At 32.8% G+C, this 20949-nt stretch overlaps 1 protein-coding gene across 1 annotated transcript in view; it reads left to right on the forward strand.

The window, feature by feature from the left end:
- LOC149803181 (cadherin-23-like) overlaps positions 1-20949 on the forward strand; it is a 287768-nt gene that overhangs the window by 22450 nt on the left and 244369 nt on the right. Inside the window, exons 7-11 of the mRNA XM_089953899.1 lie at positions 5446-5589; positions 10073-10231; positions 12234-12442; positions 17753-17888; positions 20013-20089. Of these exons, the coding sequence (XP_089810025.1) occupies positions 5446-5589; positions 10073-10231; positions 12234-12442; positions 17753-17888; positions 20013-20089 (725 nt within the window). The remainder of the gene's footprint in view (positions 1-5445; positions 5590-10072; positions 10232-12233; positions 12443-17752; positions 17889-20012; positions 20090-20949) is intronic.

Here is a 20949-nt window from a genome sequence, read left to right on the forward strand (position 1 = left end):
AATCTGCTCAAAAACCATTATCTCAATATAGCTTACCTCCAAGACTTTTTCCACCAAGTGCAATTTTGACCTTTGATGATCCATTTAGATGTGGTTTTTGTGTTGGATTACATACACTCAGGTAATGAATGAGATCTATATCTGCATGACTTGATGTACATGGATATTGTTTGATGTTTTATGAACAAGGCCATGTCAGTAACATGTGGCATCAAAACAAATAATAGGTGCTTACCAGACTTTGGTTGGTTGTTAGAATCAAGTCATATATCAATCCATGCACCAAGTCCACAGTAATTGTATCCTGGAATATGTTTAACTCCATTTTGTTTCTGGTAATTTTGTTAATGCATCAGCAACATCACTGCCAACAATGTTTTTAAACCAATGTTTTTAGTTCCACCCAAAGACTTGGAAGTGAGACTCCAGGCCCACCACAAAAATTAACTATTTTTTTTTATTCACATAGAATAAATATTCCATTGATTCCATTTTGATCATTTGTTTGAACTCAAGTTGGATTTTGTGTTCAATTTTTTTTATGTGTCATTGCACACAATCTTTTGTATGATACAACAATTGTGGTACATGTATTTAATGGTGTCACAAAAAGGACAGTAAACACAAGCGGCCCCTAAACCACCCAAACATAGTTTAAATGAAACCAGCTCTGTATTTCCAAACTCAGTTAACATATTGATCATTGGTCCTGCTGGATCAGGACAAACTCAATTGCTACTATTTATGATTTTAAGATGGTTAACATGGGACTCTTTGTATGTCCACCGGTTGATGAACAACCATATTATGATGATCTCAAGGATTTAAAGAAAGCATTGAGTAACAAGGCAACTGTCAACATGTTGTTGAGTGGTAATGCCACTGCCATACATTTCTTTTCCACAATTGATGATGCAAGTAACATTGATCGTTTGGATTCAAGCAAATATAATCTTGTCATGTGTGATGATGTGAAAATCAAATTAATTCCTCAATAATATTTCATAAGGTCACTACAACACTACCAATTTGATCTAAATTAATCAATGATATGCAAATGTGCCACTAGTGATCTGTGACATCTGTATTATGTTGATGATATTTTATGGTCTTGCAAACATTCATTGAACTTGGTGTGCCACCAATTACTGTTAGGAAAAATTTCATGATATATTTACTGAGGTCACTAAGGACACATAGCTTGTCACTATTGATTTGACAGATGGAACAAAACAAAATTGTCATGCAGTTTGAATAAACCAATTTAATAATCAAAAATAAATATATAAAATGTTGCTTTCTGCCAGTGATGTCATAGTACTTATCAGCGAATAGAAAACGAAGCAGTAAACCCACTAGTGAATGCCAGGAATTTATTCAGATTGTTAAAGAAGGCCTCAAAAGTGTCAAAGATATGTTATAATCAAGATGAATTTCATGAGATGATCTCACAATGGGATTTGAAAAAAAATGAATTAATGCACCACTAACAGACAAAATAAATTGCAAACTATACTACAACAGCTGGAATGAGACAAGAGAGTCGACGAAACCACTGCTGCAACAATGGGAACACAATGACAAACTGGTCCAATTAGGCATGCACCATTACAATTAGAAGAAGAAAAAAACAAGTAGTTCAAATACAAGAGGTGGTTGGACAGGCACTTGCATCACTTCCACAACAACCAACTCCCAAATACCAATAAAAATTGGAAACACCTTTTCAAAAAGTTAAAGAAACATCACGGCTTATGATGTTTGATTACCCCTCAAAGTTTGCCACTAATGAACCTGTCCAAATAAATTACAAGATCATATGCTGAAAGATAAAATACTATTAAAACACAACTGAGAGTTATATCAATCAGGAATGGTCTCCATGGGTATTTAGGGAGTGGATTAGATTAAGAAAAATATAATGATGATCCTATATGGAAATATTTTCAAAGACTTGTTACTTACTATTAGAGCATTCAACTGTAAATCAATCATAAAAACCAAAGAGTTTAATTCGTATCTGTACATGGATTTGTGGATCGATTGGAAACACTGGGTCAGTTTTGTACCAGTAACAACGCACCAGAAGCTATTCATGAGGTTGCATTGATTCATCAGCAGTTGCTTTCCAAGGCCATCATGGACCAAAAAACATTTTACACACTAAAGCATGAACTTGTTCAAGACATCAGTGATGTATATTTACACCAATGATGGGTTCCAATGAAACACCTGATGTTGAAATGCTCTGTGTCTTAGATGAAATCAATGCAGCTATGCAACTTTTTGTTGTAAATACAACCAAAGTGTTAACTCAATTATCGCAATATCATCAATCAAACCGGAATTCAGTGTGACTGTCTCTTTCTACATCTGTTCCTGCTTGGGAACCATGCACACTTAATATAGCATTAGCATGGTTACGAGTTTATTACAGTTGTCATGGGGCCCTGGGTGGATGAGTGGTCAAAAGTGTTAACCTTTACAGGTCTATGCTATCTTACCTCTGTCTGCATGGGTTCAGGTTTTGGGCTGGGCCAGTGTGGGTATGTGAAAAAGCTGTCAGTAGCTTCCCATGGGTCGGTGGTTCTTACTAAGGTTTTCCCAGGATCTTTATCCACCAGTTCTATTGGCCACCTTTTATAGCCTATCCTGTGCTGAGAAACATAGTTAAACCCCAAAACAACAACAAAACAACAATTACAGTTGTCCTAATATTCAATCACAACTATTTGGTGGTCTTCGTGTGAAAAAATAACTGGTGTTTTCATCTGACAGTGATACTACCTAAAATAATATTGAACTCCCTGCAGGCATGTATAACACAGAAATGATCAATGAAGAAATCTGACAAAGAATCAAATAGTTCACTGACCAAGACCCTAAATTATCTATACGTGCACATGAGTCTACACTCAGTTCAGTCATTTCAAACAAATTAGCACCATATGCAGTTGACATCAAACGGTCTTCAATAAAAACAGTTTTAGGTTGGCCTGACAACATTCCAGATGGCAAAAGAATTTCACACATGGGATATCATATATCGCCTGACATTGTCAGGCTTACCTCAGAATTCAAATCAATTTAATCTGTGATGTCATCGTGGCAGTTATGAAAGCAGGTCTGGCATGATGGGTGTGGTTATTCAGGGTTATATACTGTTTGGGTTTTCACCAACATTGGAACTCTGTGATTTAATATAGATTACTCCCGCATTGCCGTTTTCAATCTTTCATATCATAATATTCGGTTGACACATATTTGTTTAACCCACATTGATCAAAATGGGCACATTGCAGATCTTCAAGGTGAAACATTTATATACAAATGTATATTTCAGATAGACCAACTATTTAATGTCAGTCATACATGGACATGTGCTACAAGTGTGAGTGGTTAACCCGATGAAACCAATCGATCGGACATACTATGGAACTAGCCATGGTTATATTACTCAGGGGGGCATCAAAAGTGCTTTCAGCATTATTATAAAATGCTGCACCAATGACTAAACAAGTAGTAATGCAAATCATTGATATCATAAAAATGTTGCAGCAGATTCATTAAAGTACTAGGTATTACGAGTGTTTCAATCTTTTCAAGATCAGTTACAATGATTAGTGCCTCATCAACCACCAAAACTGATTAATTACCATCGATAGAAACAATGCCAGCTACTGTTGGTAAAATTATTAATTAGGCTGCTCAAAAGTGACTATCAAATTCAGAAGCCACTAAATAACGAATAGCAGAATCTGCAATTGCAAATTTGGTAATGGGAAGTGGAACTTTAAAAAAGGTATTAAACAAAATCAGTACAGTAAAACGTGTTTTGAGAGACCACCTGTTTTGGGAGAACAGAATCTCCATGCACAGATTTATTGATTATATAGTCTTATGACCTGTTATGAGATACCACCTGTCTTGAAGACCATTATTTGTTGGCAGAAGGGATGGTCTTTCAAAACAGGTTCTACTGTAATGTATACATAGTTGCAACATGGCCAGATTCAAAGATATTGGTGCCTCTGTATTAGAGGATCAAAGCGAAAGAGATTTTCAGCATTAACCACACCTGGCTAGGTTTGCTGGTCAACATAAAATAGAATTACACATGCAGGAGACATCTAGTTGTTGTTCTTTCATCCATGTGAGGATTACTTCATAAAAAGTCATCAAAGTAATCACTGACTATAATTTGCCTTCAGTTTAATTTTTTGTCTGGCAATTATTTTGCTATTGTTTATTGTGTGTGGCAGTGACATTAACAATCATCATGTCATGGGGTGTAGAAGTCTGTGACCTATATTGATACCCAGAATCTAAAACTCCATGTCCCACTAATCCAGAACAAAATGTTAAAATTCAGACCTAATTATTCAGTGATAAAGTGAGCTCCAAGTGTCAAAGTCTCATACGTATACATCCAGAGCTATCATGCATTTCATTTGAAGACATGTCACACATGGTACTGATTCAGAGGAAAAGTGACCTGGTAGAATTTACCAATACTCAAATAAATTCATTGTTTGCGGAATAGTTGATTTAGTGCTATTGGTAAATTTGAGCTATCATTAAAAACATTTTAAATGTATACATATATGCATTTGTAATCTATCAACAATAAGTGAACCTCATTTTCATTAAAACTCTTCATTAAAGTTAGATGAATACAAGTTATCTCTTCATCAGTTTGTTTTCATTTGCTTTTGAATATACTTAGATACATGTCATGCACTTCAGTGTTCCCAAGATCATTTCATATGGATATTTCTAAGCTTGCTATTATACTAACAAAATAAAATCATGTGTCAAAGATGGTGTTATGATGAAGATCAAGTATGGTCCTTATCTGACACCACGAAGAAGAAAACAATTCCTGCCCAAATTTTTTATTTACTTCTTCCAAGAATGCAGACACTCATAGTCAGTGTAGTATGTATAAAAAGAGAGGCACTAGGAAATGTAAACTGAATGAAACATCACTAGATAATGATGATTACTTTCTCTTTAAGGTAAAATAGTTTCAGTCATTTTCTTCTAAATAAAACTGATGGAAAAATTATCAAGGTTTTTCACTTACGGTATGCTTCTTTTTTACTGAGGCAATTGTTCATGGGACAAATCTTGGTTCTTTTTATTTAATAATTTCTTTTTTGTCAGGATATGTTATATCAGGATAGAATTTGTAGTGAGAAAGAAAATCTAAGGACTTGATATATTTTTTACATGATAAAATTTGTTGTTCTCAAGTTACTTGAATTTTCATGTTTCAGATTTCTTATATCAAGATAAAACTTGTGTTAAAAAAGGAAACATACTGGACTTGAAAGAAAATATTCTTTACTTACCAGAAAATTTGTTACTCATGAATGTTACATTTAGTTTTGACTGTGTAATCTGAATTAAAGATTGTATGCAACTTAATCTTAATCTTTTCAGGATGAGAACAATTCAAAGTTTTACTTTGAAATTGTTAACCATGATCCTTGGAATGCATTTTCTCTGAATTCTTCCACGGGAATCATTTCGGTCAGCAACCAAAGTGCTCTGGATTTTGAGACATGGAACAAAACTACACTGACTGTAAGTACAAATATAGCTTTCATTAGTCTTAATTTACTGTTCCTTTTCACTTTAGGTAAAATGTTTAATATTTATGCAACCTTAAATGGTCAATAGGCAAATCTGTGCATAGTCCTTTTCTTTCTTAACTAAATGTTTTCATACCCCTCATTAGGGGGTATGAAACACATGGACACATAGATTCCTGGTGTCTGGACATTTGATCATAGGCTTGTTGATCAAACAATGATTGATCACAACCTGTTGACCACAGGACTGTGTATATTGGAAAAAACGTATCCATCTATCTGTCCAGTTTACAATCTAGTCCCACAGTTTCTGATGGATTGCTATGAAACTTTGTACATGGAATGGCTATCATCTTTAGATGTGTATATAAAAAAAAAATTTCTCTGGCATTTTGTTTTAGAGTCATTATTCTTTATGTTTTGTAGATTAATGCTGTGTATGACACAATGTGACTAGTACAACTGTGTCACAGTTTTGATTGACTAACATGAAACTAAGTAATACTATTATGGTCATCACTTGAAGACATCCATGATATTGTCAAATTTGCTTTGCTCCCTTAATTCTTATAACAGCTATTGCTTTTTTTTATATACTTGTAGCTGGATGGAGTGTATGACTGAATCTCGTGAATACAACCAATCTCACAGATTTCAGTGGAGTACCACAAAACTTTGTACATGTTATGGTTATTATTTGAAAATAATCCAAAACAAATTACTATTGTCCCATAGTGCTTGTTGAGTTATTGTCCTTTTTTCTTTCAGTTGAATCAGTGTTTGACAGAATCTTGTGAATAGAATTGGTCTCAGTTTTTTATGGATTCCTGTGAAACTTGGTACATACTGTGGTCATTACAGAAACTTGGTACATGCTATGGTCATTACAGATTTGCATATTAGCAAATCACAATGACCCTGTCATTTATGTGATAGCTTTTTCTTGTTTACTAGGGGCTGGTTGCCTGGTGTATGACAGAAACTTATCAGGGCAACTATAGTCTCAGTTTTCAGATCTCATGGAAACTGTATACATGGTATAGCTATTATATGAAGATGGAAATATCAACAAATTGTACACCACTATCATTTTTGTCATGCAGCATGTGAATGCAATTTGTCTTGTAGTTTCTTTTGGATAACTGTGAAACTGATCATCGCCTAATGATGTGCATATTGACAAATCTTTGTGCTCCCATGATTTTGATAAAAGTTATTGCCATTGTTATCTTTACAGCTCAAAGCAGTGTAATACAGAATTTTGTGAATGCAACTACTGTTAAAAAATTTGTGGAATGCTACAAAATGTATTACAAATAATGGCAATATCAGAGGATATGCATGTATCATTTGTATCTGCAGTGTTTTCATTGGAGTTATTCCCTTTTGTTGACTAGATTCATCTTAATCACTGTGTAGGGGTGATATGCAGGAGAGACAGGGTTAAATTAATCATCATTCCATTTACTTTGTTTACCAGCATTACAAAGAAGTTAAAATGAGACCATCATTCAAACAAATGCATGACTCAGAAAGTTAATACTTTATAAATGTAGGATATTCGACAATATTTTTAACTTTTCAACCACATGCACAAACAATATAGAAAGGAAATGCAGAAGCAGTTTGAATGATGTCTAATTCAGATTATTCAGTATTGTAACTTTGTTCTCTTTGTGTAGTAATTTAACACCATGTAATAAGTATAACTGGCTATTAAATATTCTATTTGAGGATGATCAGGTAGGTTTAGGTCTGAAATCTGCTTTGTTTGTTTCAACACATTTTGAAATGAGGTAATAGGTGCATTTTGGATGGTTGAATTCTTCTGAATAAATATGTTGAAGTCTTCAATACCCACAATCCACACAGACATACAATTGTTCCTGCCTTTACATTATGTAATTCGGAAACAATTTCTTTTTAACAAAACTTCAATATTCTGTAGAATAAATGTTAATACTGTTCAATTTATGATATCTATATTATGGTACTGATATATAATAGTCTAATGCTTTCAGTAGTCTAATTATTCCTATATAATTCTATAATGCATACAGTTGTCAAGGCCTGCATAAGAAGACTATCACTTTCAGTAGTCTAAGTATTCCCATATCATTTTATAATGCATACAGTTGTCAAGGCCTACATAAGGAGACTATCACTTTCAGTAGTCTAAGTATTCCCATATCATTTTATAATGCATACAGTTGTCAAGGCCTACATAAGAAGACTATCACTTTCAGTAGTCTAAGTATTCCCATATTATTTTATAATGCATACAGTTGTCAAGGCCTACATAAGGAGACTATCACTTTCAGTAGTCTAAGTATTCCCATATCATTTTATAATGCATACAGTTGCCAAGGCCTACATAAGGAGACTATCACTTTCAGTAGTCTAAGTATTGCTATATAATTGTATAATGCATACAGTTGTCAAGGCCTACATAAGGAGACTATCACTTTCAGTAGTCTAAGTATTCCCATATCATTTTATAATGCATACAGTTGTCAAGGTCTACATAAGGAGACTATCACTTTCAGTAGTCTAAGTATTGCTATATAATTATATAATGCATACAGTTGTCAAGGTCTTCATAAGGAGACTATCACTTTCAGTAGTCTAAGTATTCCCATATCATTTTATAATGAATACAGTTGTCAAGGCCTACACAAGGAGACTATCACTTTCAGTAGTCTAAGTATTTCCATATCATTTTATAATGCATACAGTTGTCAAGGTCTTCATAAGGAGACTATCACTTTCAGTAGTCTAAGTATTCCCATATCATTTTATAATGCATACAGTTGTCAAGGCCTACATAAGGAGACTATCACTTTCAGTAGTCTAAGTATTGCTATATAATTATATAATGCATACAGTTGTCAAGGTCTTCATAAGGAGACTATCACTTTCAGTAGTCTAAGTATTCCCATATCATTTTATAATGCATACAGTTGTCAAGGCCTACATAAGGAGACTATCACTTTCAGTAGTCTAAGTATTCCCATATCATTTTATAATGCATACAGTTGTCAAGGCCTACATAAGGAGACTATCACTTTCAGCAGTCTAAGTATTGCTATATAATTATATAATGCATACAGTTGTCAAGGTCTTCATAAGGAGATTATCACTTTCAGTAGTCTCATTATTCCTACATGGTTGTAATTTTCTGTTTATTCAGTTATACATTGTTACAATTTGGATGCATATGAACAATTTCTAGACCAAATGTTTATTGTTTATTCATCTGTTACTGTAAGAATAACCATGCATAGTTTTGCAAAGAAGTGAAATTGTCATCGATATATAGATTAGAAAACTGGGAAAGGATTTTTTTGTCATATATACAGATTCGTTCTTGTTGGCCTTTAATTTTGTGATTTGTAGCAGCACAAAATCATTGCAAATGAGTGCTCATGTCTAACAGTTACCTAATTCTACTAAATTGTAGAAAAGATTGACAGCAAAATAAATTTTGAAAGCATTCTCTGCCTGTTTTTAGCCATTATCATATCTTACTTCTTACACATAGATTGTATTGGTTATGTATATCTTAGATTTGAATCCATAAATAAATAATTTCACTTCCCCCATAAGTGCCTGTAATCCCATGAGATGATAGTGGTCATGTGGCTGATAAGGACAAGGTTGCAATTGAAGTATCAAGTTGGGAGCAACATCATAAAAGAAGAAAACATCAAATATAACAGCATAATTTATGATTTCTGCACAAAAGTGTTGCAGATTTTGGTTGTTTAAATTTGTTTAAGATTTCAAATTAAGATTGATTACAATTAATGATTACACACAATTACATCTATTCTTTACATCTTAATGTGGAATATGCTGTGAATCCTTTGTATAATTATTCATGAGGTACCACTTTTGTTACATTATTCATGAGGTACCACTTTTGTATAATTATTCATGAGGTACCACTTTTGTATAATTATTCATGAGGTACCACTTTTGTATAATTATTCATGAGGTACCACTTTTGTATAATTATTCATGAGGTACCACTTTTGTATAATTATTCATGAGGTACCACTTTTGTATAATTATTCATGAGGTACCACTTTTGTATAATTATTCATGAGGTACCACTTTTGTATAATTATTCATGAGGTACCACTTTTGTTACATTCTAAGACTTGCGATTCCAGCAAACCATGACTTAAAAAAAAAACATAGCATTTACTGATCCATGGAAACAATAGACCTCATCCACCAATTCTAACTATTTAAATACCGTCAAAAGTGTCATTTTTTACAAAAAATTAAAATAGATGAATTCAGATAATATTTGACTTTTGTTTGTAGACACAAATGTAGAATACTTGAAAATTATAGAATGGTTGACTACTTTTTAAAAAGTTCTAGGAATATTTTCAAGTTTTTAAATCATCTACCTCATAAAGCACTGTTACACAGTACAATTAATGATTTCCTGCTTATATTTGTAGGTGAGGGCTGTTTCTTTATACCATGAAAACATGTTCAGTGGCAACAGTACTCTCCACATAAGTCTAACAGACATGAATGACAACTCACCACATTGTGGTAAAGATCCAAACTGCACGATACATAAAGATGCACATGTGACCGGTAGTCCAATCTGTCAGGTTAGTCTTTCAAGTAATTATGTTAGGTTAAGTGTGTCCAATTTTCAAAGTTTTCTATGTCAGCTTGATTTTTTGATTATGTTATTTATGTATATGATTTTATGACTTTCATATGTTAACATGCATAACATATCTTGGTTGTTTTTTTTTTGTTGTTTCTATTCATAATAGCATACCAGTAAGTGAAGGACAATGAATGTGTTACCCTTTTCTCTAAACTTTTAAATGTATCAGGGGTAATTAAAAAGCTCTAAATCTTAGTGTGCTGTACAATAATGTTCCTTATTAATTAAAAGTACATCCCCTCAGATAATACTCCTCATGCACCTGGTCTGTTTCTATTGAAAACTAATGTATTTAAAACTCTCTTGACAGTCAAACTGCTCATTTTCTATGATCCTGACTGTTTTATTTTCTCTTAAATCTAGTTCAGTAAACAGTAAATCCATGTTTCATCAGCCATTACAATCTCATTTGAACATGTCTGATCACTCCTCATATTGTTGAGCATCTGTTTGGCAATATTAACAAAAGTCTATTTTTAATCAGCTTTTAACAAATATGGACCCATCCTGCACAAACATTTTGAACTGTATAAGATTCTTTAATATATTAAAAAGAACTGACGCATTAATGCCTGTGATAACAGAAATATGTTTGTGAATTGAGCGTCTTCATCAGCTGTTCCCTTCACAGTAGCCACTTCACCAGTTACAGTCAATGGTCTTCCAGAACATAGGTCATCTTCCATGGTTTATGACCATCTTTAAAACAATGGAACTACCTCAGCATTGCAGGATATGACAGAAACATGCTGTTATGATTCTAAAACTAAGTAAAAGAAAGAAGCAAAAGCAACAAGTTTTGTAAAATTTAACACATAATTTAAATTCCCTAAGCTAAAAAAAAAATTTAAGAGTAACTTAGAGTATTAAGAATTTGATCCAAAACAATCCCAAAAGTTCTATCACAGGTCCTAACGAATAGAGTGTTCCAAATGAATTCCAGATCCTGAATGTGCTGATGTACCAATATTCTTGAATATGCTGGTGTACAAACAGTCTTCATGTATCGCAATGACATTGTCACAAAAACTCATTTGAATGACTTCACATGAGTCTCAAATTGTTGCTTTTCTCCCAGCAGTCATATGAGCACTTTCAAAAAACAATTTAAATTAGTTCCTCTCAAACTAAACCCAAACACAATAGTCAACACATCTGCAGACTGATATTAAAACATTCAATAAGAATCAAGAATTAGGAATTAGGAATGAATCTAACTGCACATTTCTCACACAATACTACTACAACTGTATTTTTTAACATGGCTTACGTGTCACTCTTCACTACTCAACCTCATATTTCACAATACCTACCCACATAATTGCATTGTAGTACTCAAGCCTGGCTTAACTGGCCAGTGAGAAATTACTCAGACTTATCAATAGGTTCAATATTTAGGTTAGATTTAACTTATAAATCCCTATTTCTTACTCAATATTTTGAAATAGAATCTACACTTGTGGGTGAAAATTTGTTATGTAATATCCTGTTTATAAATGATCACTACAATTTACAGTCAGGAACAAAAATCACACATAATATCAATATATTTTTTTTGTACCAAATGTTACACAAAATATAGATATATATAATGCTTGCATACATAAACTTGCATCTACAGATTATTTTATACAACATTATTTTGTCTATATTAAATTTATTGACAGGTTCAAAGAAACAAAGAAAGTTTTGGCAAAATGTACAAAGATTTTTTATCCCTTGTAGTTGTATGATTTGCTTTTTTGTAAACAGTAGATCTACTATCTTCTTGAAACCTAGACCCGTAATAATTCTTACACTGAATTCATTTGCATGCAATATCAGGCTGTTACACAGAATCTTTCTCATGCTTGCTGACAGTCAGTCATTTTGTCTGTCTCTTAATAAGCAAAAGGCTTAAAAAATTCCAATATATTTGTCTATTCTTTTTTATTCAGGTAAATGCAACTGATAAAGACTCAAAGGAGAATGGGAACGGAAATGTTTTATATAGAATCCTCAAGGAGAAAGATGAAGACATTCCCTTTACTATCAAGAATAAGACTGGTGAAATCATTTTGACGAAGACCATCTCTTGGCCATATGTCACAAAGTATAGATTAGATGTTGCTGTAGAAGATCATCCACAGTTTCTATCAGAAAAAAGGTTTGGAAGACAAAACACAGTTTCTCCTCTTTTTCTTTCTCACAATCTCACTTTGTTTTGATTTTATTTATATATAGGATCATGCAAATGTTGATTCAATATGAAATGTATAAAAACCATTTGAATTAATAAATTTTTTAAGATGTTTAATTGTTACTATTTCTAACCCATTCTACATAAACATGAGCTAATAATAAATATAATAATAATAATAATGGAATACATGAAAAACTACATAAGACACAAAAGGATTATTAGAACAGTGTGGGTAGCATGTCTTTTATGATAATTTGTTTGATTCGGTTTTTTAACATCATTTAAAACATATTATTGGGTATGTATTTTTTAAAAAGAACACATGCAGACAGACAACTCAGGTTGATATTGGCAGGTATCAAAACAGCAACCCTTGTATTACAAGCCAGGTTGACAATTTAAATGCAGCTAAGTATACAAATTCTTGAATTGTAATTCATGTACAATTTGTGAAATCACAAATACTGTGAATTCATTTGTATTCTTCACAGCTATCAACATTTGCAATTTTGGAAAATATTTCTACCCATTTTAATTATGGCTGTTTGATCTTTATATCCACACAGATGAATTATATTATTTGGGCCTTTAAATTTTATTGTTTATGGCATTTGGGAAATCAAAAAAAATTGACAACCTATGGAAAAAATTGAATTTTTAGTACTTGTAAAATTCCATAGATACTGCATAGACCCATATCTGCCATTGCATAATGCAGCACCAAGATTGCTCTGTTAAATAAACAATGTAAACCCTAACAATGCCAGTGCATCTTGTGATGGCAGACCAGGGACTACAATGTGTTGTTTGCAGTTGGACCTTACCCATAAGTAAGTATATATGATACGATGAAAATTCCCTAAACCAGCTTCTGTGTAATCAAACTATTTTCTTCAGACTGGATACATATTCTGGTCCCAAAAGAGCAGTTCTAAATATTGGCTACCTCCATGACCCAGCCATATTATTTGGTCTCAGCAGTGTGCATCATAGATAAGTTTCCCTGTACATGATAATTTCTTGTGTATCCACCTAAGGGCTTGCTAGAAATAGTGCATACTGTACATCTTGCTAGAAAAAGGTGCCTATCACTAGTGTATATCTTGGTAGGAATGGTGCATATCACTTTTGTAAATCTTGCTGGGTATAGTGTATATCATTGTTGTAAATTTTGCTGGGAATGGTGTAAATCATTGTTGGAAATCTTGCTGGGAATGGTGTATATCATTGTTGTAAATCTTGCTGGGAATGGTGTATATCATTGTTGTAAATCTTGCTAGGAATGGTGTATATCATTGTTGTAAATTTTGCTGGGAATGGTGTATATCATTGTTGTAAATTTTGCTAGGAATGGTGTATATCATTGTTGGAAATCTTGCTGGGAATGGTGTATATCATTGTTGTAAATCTTACTAGGAATGGTGTATATCATTGTTGTAAATTTTGCTGGGAATGGTGTATATCATTGTTGTAAATTTTGCTGGGAATGGTGTATATCATTGTTGTAAATTTTGCTGGGAATGGTGTATATCATTGTTGGAAATCTTGCTAGGAATGGTGTATATCATTGTTGTAAATCTTGCTGGGAATGGTGTATATCATTTTTGTAAATCTTGCTGGGAATGGTGTATATCATTGTTGTAAATCTTTCTAGGAATGGTGTATATCATTGTTGTAAATTTTGCTGGGAATGGTGTATATCATTGTTGTAAATCTTGCTCAGAATGGTGTATATCATTATTGTAAATTTTGCTCAGAATGGTGTATATCTTTGTTGTAAATCTTGCTGGGAATGGTGTATATCATTGTTGGAAATCTTGCTGGGAATGGTGTATATCATTGTTGTAAATCTTGCTGGGAATGGTGTATATCACCGTTGTAAATCTTGTTGGAAATCTTGCTGGGAATGGTGTATATCACTATTATAAATCTTGCTGGGAATGGTGTATATCATTGTTGGAAATCTTGCTGGGAATGGTGTATATCATTGTTGTAAATCTTGCTGGGAATGGTGTATATCTTTGTTGTAAATCTTGCTAAGAATGGTGTATATCATTGTTCGAAATCTTGCTGGGAATGGTATATATCATTGTTGGAAATCTTGCTGGGAATGGTGTATATCACTGTTGTAAATCTTGCTGGGAATGGTATATATCATTGTTGTAAATCTTGCTGGGAATGGTGTATATCATTGTTGGAAATCTTGCTGGGAATGGTGTATATCATTGTTGTAAATTTTGCTCAGAATGGTGTATATCATTGTTGTAAATCTTGCTGGGAATGGTGTATATCATTGTTGTAATTTTTGCTGGGAATGGTGTATATCATTGTTGTAAATCTTGCTGGGAATGGTGTATATCACTATTGTAAATCTTGCTGATAATAGTGTATATCACTGTTGAAAATCTTGCTAGGAATGGTGTATATCACTATGAAAATCTTGCTAGGAATGGTGTATATAACGTTTGTAAATCTTACTAAGAATGTCTTATATCACTACTGTAAGCTTTTTTCATTTGCATGCTATTTATTTGGCAGTCTTTGCATATGTGAATTCTTCTATAAAGATTGCATCCATAGGTGTGATAGTTTGTGGACCAATGTATCTGTGGAACTTAAAATTGCAAGAAATTGCAAATATTAAGTTAGATATATGAGCCATATATGCTACTGTAAACATCAAATTGCAGCATGTTCCTTACACATTTGTGAAAAGAAAATGAGAGGTGTGCTAATGACCAAACAAAAATATCTAGTTCAGGTAGCAACAATCATTGACATGCATGTCATTTAGGGTAGCATGCTAGACTCTTTTGACTGGCATGCAGTACAAGTTGTATTACTATAATGTATGTACTGAAAATGATAATTACATTAAATGGATGAATATGAGAATATGACTTGGCACACAACACTCTGCAACTGAGTGGACCTGGTACAGGATTATAAAAGGTTGATGATGTCTGCTCTAGTTGAATACCTGCCTTAATAAAGTCTGGGTTTCTCATCATGCATGAAATTATCATCAGATAAAAACAATAAATTGACACAAACATGTTTCACATTACAAAACCCATGAAATTCAGTAGCCAGAGTAAAAATAGGTTTACAGAACTCTGACATAGTTTTGTGCATATATGTCAAAATTACCCATGTTTGTGGTTGTCACTGCATTTAGTGATCTGTTTATTCATGTCTGAAAGCATACAAATATAAGACATTATTAAAGGTGGTAAAAGGTTTGGAAATTATATACATTACTAACTCATTATAACACTCTTCATGAGAGTCATGCAAGGGTGCTGTGTTATAGGTGCATGGACATGTTATACATGTCAAAGCAGCCCATGTTTAAGTTACTGTGTGACAGATTATGTAACCGATATGCAACTTAGTCAATGCTACTCAAATTGTAAATTCCTGATTCAGAAATGTGATTGATATTTGTTTGATTCACACTCGGAATATATATGGATATATTCATGTCTGAATTTTCTTAAACACATACAAATCTAAGACATTTGTATAGGTTGTAAAAGGTGTGGGAGATTATATACATTACTCCTTCATTATAATACTCTTCATTTATTATAATAATGTACTGTATTATAGGTGATCTCAGTATGCTGGAGTAAACATTGTACAAATATTTCATAATGTAATTAGATCCATGACTATACTGGCATCATATATGATAAGGACTGTGTTATATAGAGGCACCTTATGGTAAGGGACATACATGGGAGACATCCTATAAGCTTAGGACATTTTTGGCACAGGAATATGTCATTTCTGCATAAACCACAGTTTGAATTTGTGCAAAAAGGTAAATATAGCCTTCAGTGTATGTCAGGGTCAGCAAAAATATGTCTTTGATAGCTTTTATTATGTACTTCAGTCTAAAAACAAGATCATGTTGGAATATCATGCATGTCATATCAGTATCTCAAACATTTTAAAAGATCTTTTTAGTTCTCAATTCAACCATCAATAAAATTTTTAGCAAAACAAACTTCAGTTTTTATTAGCCTGCCATAAGCCAGATCATAGTGTTATGTGCCTGCCATAAGCCAGATCATAGTGTTATGTGCCTGCCATAAGGCCAAGCTTATTATGTTGTATTGCTGTCCATCCATCTGTTACCAGTTTGGTTTCAATACAATAATTCAAGTCATGCACCCTCTACAGAAATGAAATTTTGAAGATAGCATGTATTTGGGACATGGAATAACCCAATGGATTGTGAGATCAAAAGGTGAAAGGTAAACGTCATTTTGACTGAATGAAGAAAAACGTTTTGAGCACATAAATGCAAGGTCTTCACCTATTATAGTTGCCAAACTTTGCAGGTTGGTTGTATTTGAGGTAGAGAAGAGTACTGTTAATTTTTGGCTCAACTGGTGAGAGGTCAAGGTCATTCTAACTGAAAGAAGATGAATGGTTTCTGGTCAGTAATTTATGTTTTCTATAATGTATGGTTACCAAACTTATTGGAAGGCTTGCAGTTGGAGTAGGAAAGAATCTTGTTGATTTTGGGTTCAGAGGATCAAAGATGAAGATTACAGTGACTGAAAGTTTCTGTATAATAACATCAGTTCTACATCACATATCTTCATCAAACTTTGTGGATGGCTTGTAGTTAGGAAGAATGCTATTGACTTTGTGGTCAAAGGCTAAGATAACTTTGACTGAAAGAATGAAAATAGCTTCTACTTAATAACATTAACTCAACATCTCAGACATTTACCAAACTTTGTGGATGGCTTGTATTTAGGGTAAGGAAGAAGATTATTACTTTTGGAGTCAAGAGGTCAAAAGTCAGTATAACTGTGACTGCAAGAGGATCAATGGCTTATTCATGGAAAAATTAAGTTATCTATATAGTAGACACAGGGATTATGATATGCTTCTTGTTTGCTAAATACTTAAATTTCGCTGAGAATACACACACAAAAATTGAGTATCTGGAAGAGGTGAAAGATCTACACATCTCATTGAAATTGTCTTGATTCTAATGGAAGCACCTATTAACAAAGACTGAAACTAGATTTGGCCAAAAGAGGCATTTTTTTTACCCTGACCTACTTTAAAGGCATTCTTTTAGTAAATAGAAACAATCATTTCAAAAACAGTTTTTGTAAAAGTTGACATTTCCTTTTAGAAAATTATATAAACTTTATCTAATTGCATGCATGTGGAATAATTTTCATATTCTTTATCCAAAATGGCTGTTTTTGTTCTTCCCCTACATTGTTTATTATTTTTTCTTCACAGGTCAACAGTTTGTGAAGTTTTTGTCTATGTGATAGATGTAAATATGTTCACACCTGTGATATTCAGCCCAGTAAATGGCTCAATTCTGAACTTAACAGAAGGTGCTGCTCCCCCATCTATACTTTTGCAAGTAAATGTAAGTATCAGAGCTTATCAAATTTTTATAGTTTCTCAATGAAGAATATTCAAGCACCTATAATTGATTAGTTTGAAAACATATTTTATCTAGTACTACAAACAAATAAGAAAATGATTTTGTTCCTTCTAATGTTCTTTTTAAGAACTGTGTGACCTGATTGGGTATGGAATGTACACTGGTTTTATCTTGCTACTCAAGGGTGGGAATTGGGTTGTGGTAATATCCTTGCTTGATGTTGAAGAAAATATTGTATCTTTGATAGGCAAGGGCACAAACTACACTAGAAGGATTTAATTCTCAAAAGGACCAGACTGTATGAGGTGGATACATATGATACAGAGGGGATTTCCATAAAGACTTACTTGGAGAGTTGGTTGGATTTTATAGAGTCAGAATGGTTTATGGCTGATATTCTTGAAGATATGAAAACTAGAGACAGAGCTAAGGCCAGGGGGATTGAAGTGGATTAGAAGTTTTGGAGGAATTAAGTTACAGATCTTGTTAAAAAAATAAGTAAAATTGCTGCCAGAAAAATATAGAGTATGAAAAGAGAGCTACAGTACTATTTTTTAATGTTTAGAAGATTAGGAAATGGTAACAGTGATAAATTTAGTGATGTTAAAACTATTTAACAAGTTGGACAGGTTTCACCTATTCACATCAGATGCTGGTATTTTTAATGATTTATTTGCAAAAGTACCTGCTAAATTAAAAAAGCCAGCAGATGATAGAAAATTAAAATGAAATACTGAAAAATACCTGCTGATATACTATTTTAAATTCCTCAATTAAGATAGATAAAGCAATAAAATATCTATCTGAACTTCACTTTTCAAAGGCAATGGGACTGGATTAAACTGGACCAGAACCTTTTGAAAGCAGTCTGTCCTGTCACTGCATACAGCATAGAACCTTTTAAATCAGAGTATTAAAACTGGATAGTTCCCCAACAAGGCAGCTAAAAACACCCCAATTCATGAAACTGGATCTCTGATTAATGTAAAATAATTTTAGACCAATTTCAATTCTACCTGCCATTTCCAAAATAATTGGAAAATATGTACCTGACTATTTAATGGATTTTGTTTACAGTAACCTTTCTCATCTAATCAGTCATTATTTAAGCGTAATTACTTTTATGAAACAGCAATAGTAGATAAATAACTGATAGCACTGGATGAAGGAAAGCTTGTTGGTACAATATTTTTTTCACAGGATAGCCAGTAATCAATTTGTTCTAGGGAAATCACACATTTATAACAAGATTATCATTTTATCTCACAGAGAGGTACCAAAAAGCCACAGTAAACGGGACAGTCAATGGATTATGGTGTTCCACAGGGTTCAGTACTAGATCCCATCCTGTTCCTAATATTTGTCAATGATTTACTCATTGCTTGCAAAATAATTTTAAAGTTACAGATTTCCTTGCTGATGATACTACTCTCAGATGCTTGGGTCTCTATAGTTCTATAACTAACTTGCAAGGTGCTTTGACAGTTTTTGAAACTTGGTTTAAACAGAATGAATGACTCTAAACATATAAAAAAATAAAAACTCTTCTTATCACAAATAGAACAGAGAAGATCAAGATCTCTAAAGCAACACTAGGTTTATCTTTTTAGAATTCATCTTCTGAAATTGTGATGAAATAATACAATTAGGGGAGTTTAAGGGGTACTGGTATATTGAAGTGCATTATGGCAAGAAAGTAGTGTATGTATTTAGCATTTTATCCATCTCATTAGTGGTGACCTTTATCAATATGCCACCTTGTCATTGCAGAAGGGCAGTGTTATAAATATTTTAAGGGAGACTAATGTACTTTATATATGTATACCAACTTTTGATTGTCTGAAATAATTCTGAAACTCCAAATTTTTCTTATTTTTGCAAGGTATGACAATTTGCTAAGAACTTCTATTTCATGTCCTCAAAAACGATTTCATGATAAACAATGATTTCATTAGTACAATATTAATATGTAAACTTAACATTTTCTTTTACTTATTAGTTTAACATAAATATTTTTTATTCATGCTCTTAAATATGCAAACCATTATTACCTCCGGCACATTATGAGATATGTGCTTAAAACTGTGATGACTTTTTTTTATATAGGCCTCAGATAAAGATCCCAATGACACTTTGAAATACACAATTGATGGAAGTGAGGGATATTTTAAAATAGATCCTAGGTAAGACTATTTTGTACTTTTTTATAGTAATGATTGTTTTTTTTCATCTTATAAAGTTGTACACCTAATAATATTTTATATCTATCTATCCATCTATCAATCTGATGTTATGAAAATTGCTAAACTGTTGTTGATCTTTAGTCTGAGGAGTTTAGGTCAATGCCACATGCCACATGCCCTCAGCCCTTTTCTCTTTCATCTTTACCTCTAAAATTTAACCCAGATATGTATCCACAATTTTTATGTAAGTTCTCAAGTAATTATATGTTGGATAGCTGGAGACTAACTACAGTGTCACAGAATAAAAACTGAGTGGGTCTTAGGACTAAATGAATAAGACAAACACAATGTAAGAAAGATGGAAATTTATGAATGAATTAATAAAGATAAATATATGATGTAAAAATACAATGATTCTCTCACGCTCGCAACATACGATTTACTCAAATCACTCTACACAACATTCACACATCGAAAATAAACCAAAAATATAAAATCACTATGAAGTACAGATCCAAGAAACCTCATGGACTGCACATATGCTTCAAACAGTATTTTACACAATAAGAGATTTACATAATCTTGAATATGAATTCTATTAAGATTCAAAATAGTCTTAAGAACACAACTAAGATTCAAAATAATCTTATGAACATAACGAAGATTCAAAATAATCTTATGGATATAAAAATGCAATAGAACAACAATTGATCCAAACGTATGCTTCTAGACCCCTTGTAAAGTCGCACGATCCCTTGGGTTGGCCCACACTCTTATCGACCGCTTGCACCCTTTATGAATCCACCACAAGTACAGTCATACGTTACACGTACAGACAGCATACAGCACTTTTTTTAATT

Source organism: Sinohyriopsis cumingii, chromosome 3, assembly GCF_028554795.1.
Source record: "Sinohyriopsis cumingii isolate HCF-2022 chromosome 3, ASM2855479v2, whole genome shotgun sequence".
NCBI classification, from domain to species: domain Eukaryota; kingdom Metazoa; phylum Mollusca; class Bivalvia; order Unionida; family Unionidae; genus Sinohyriopsis; species Sinohyriopsis cumingii.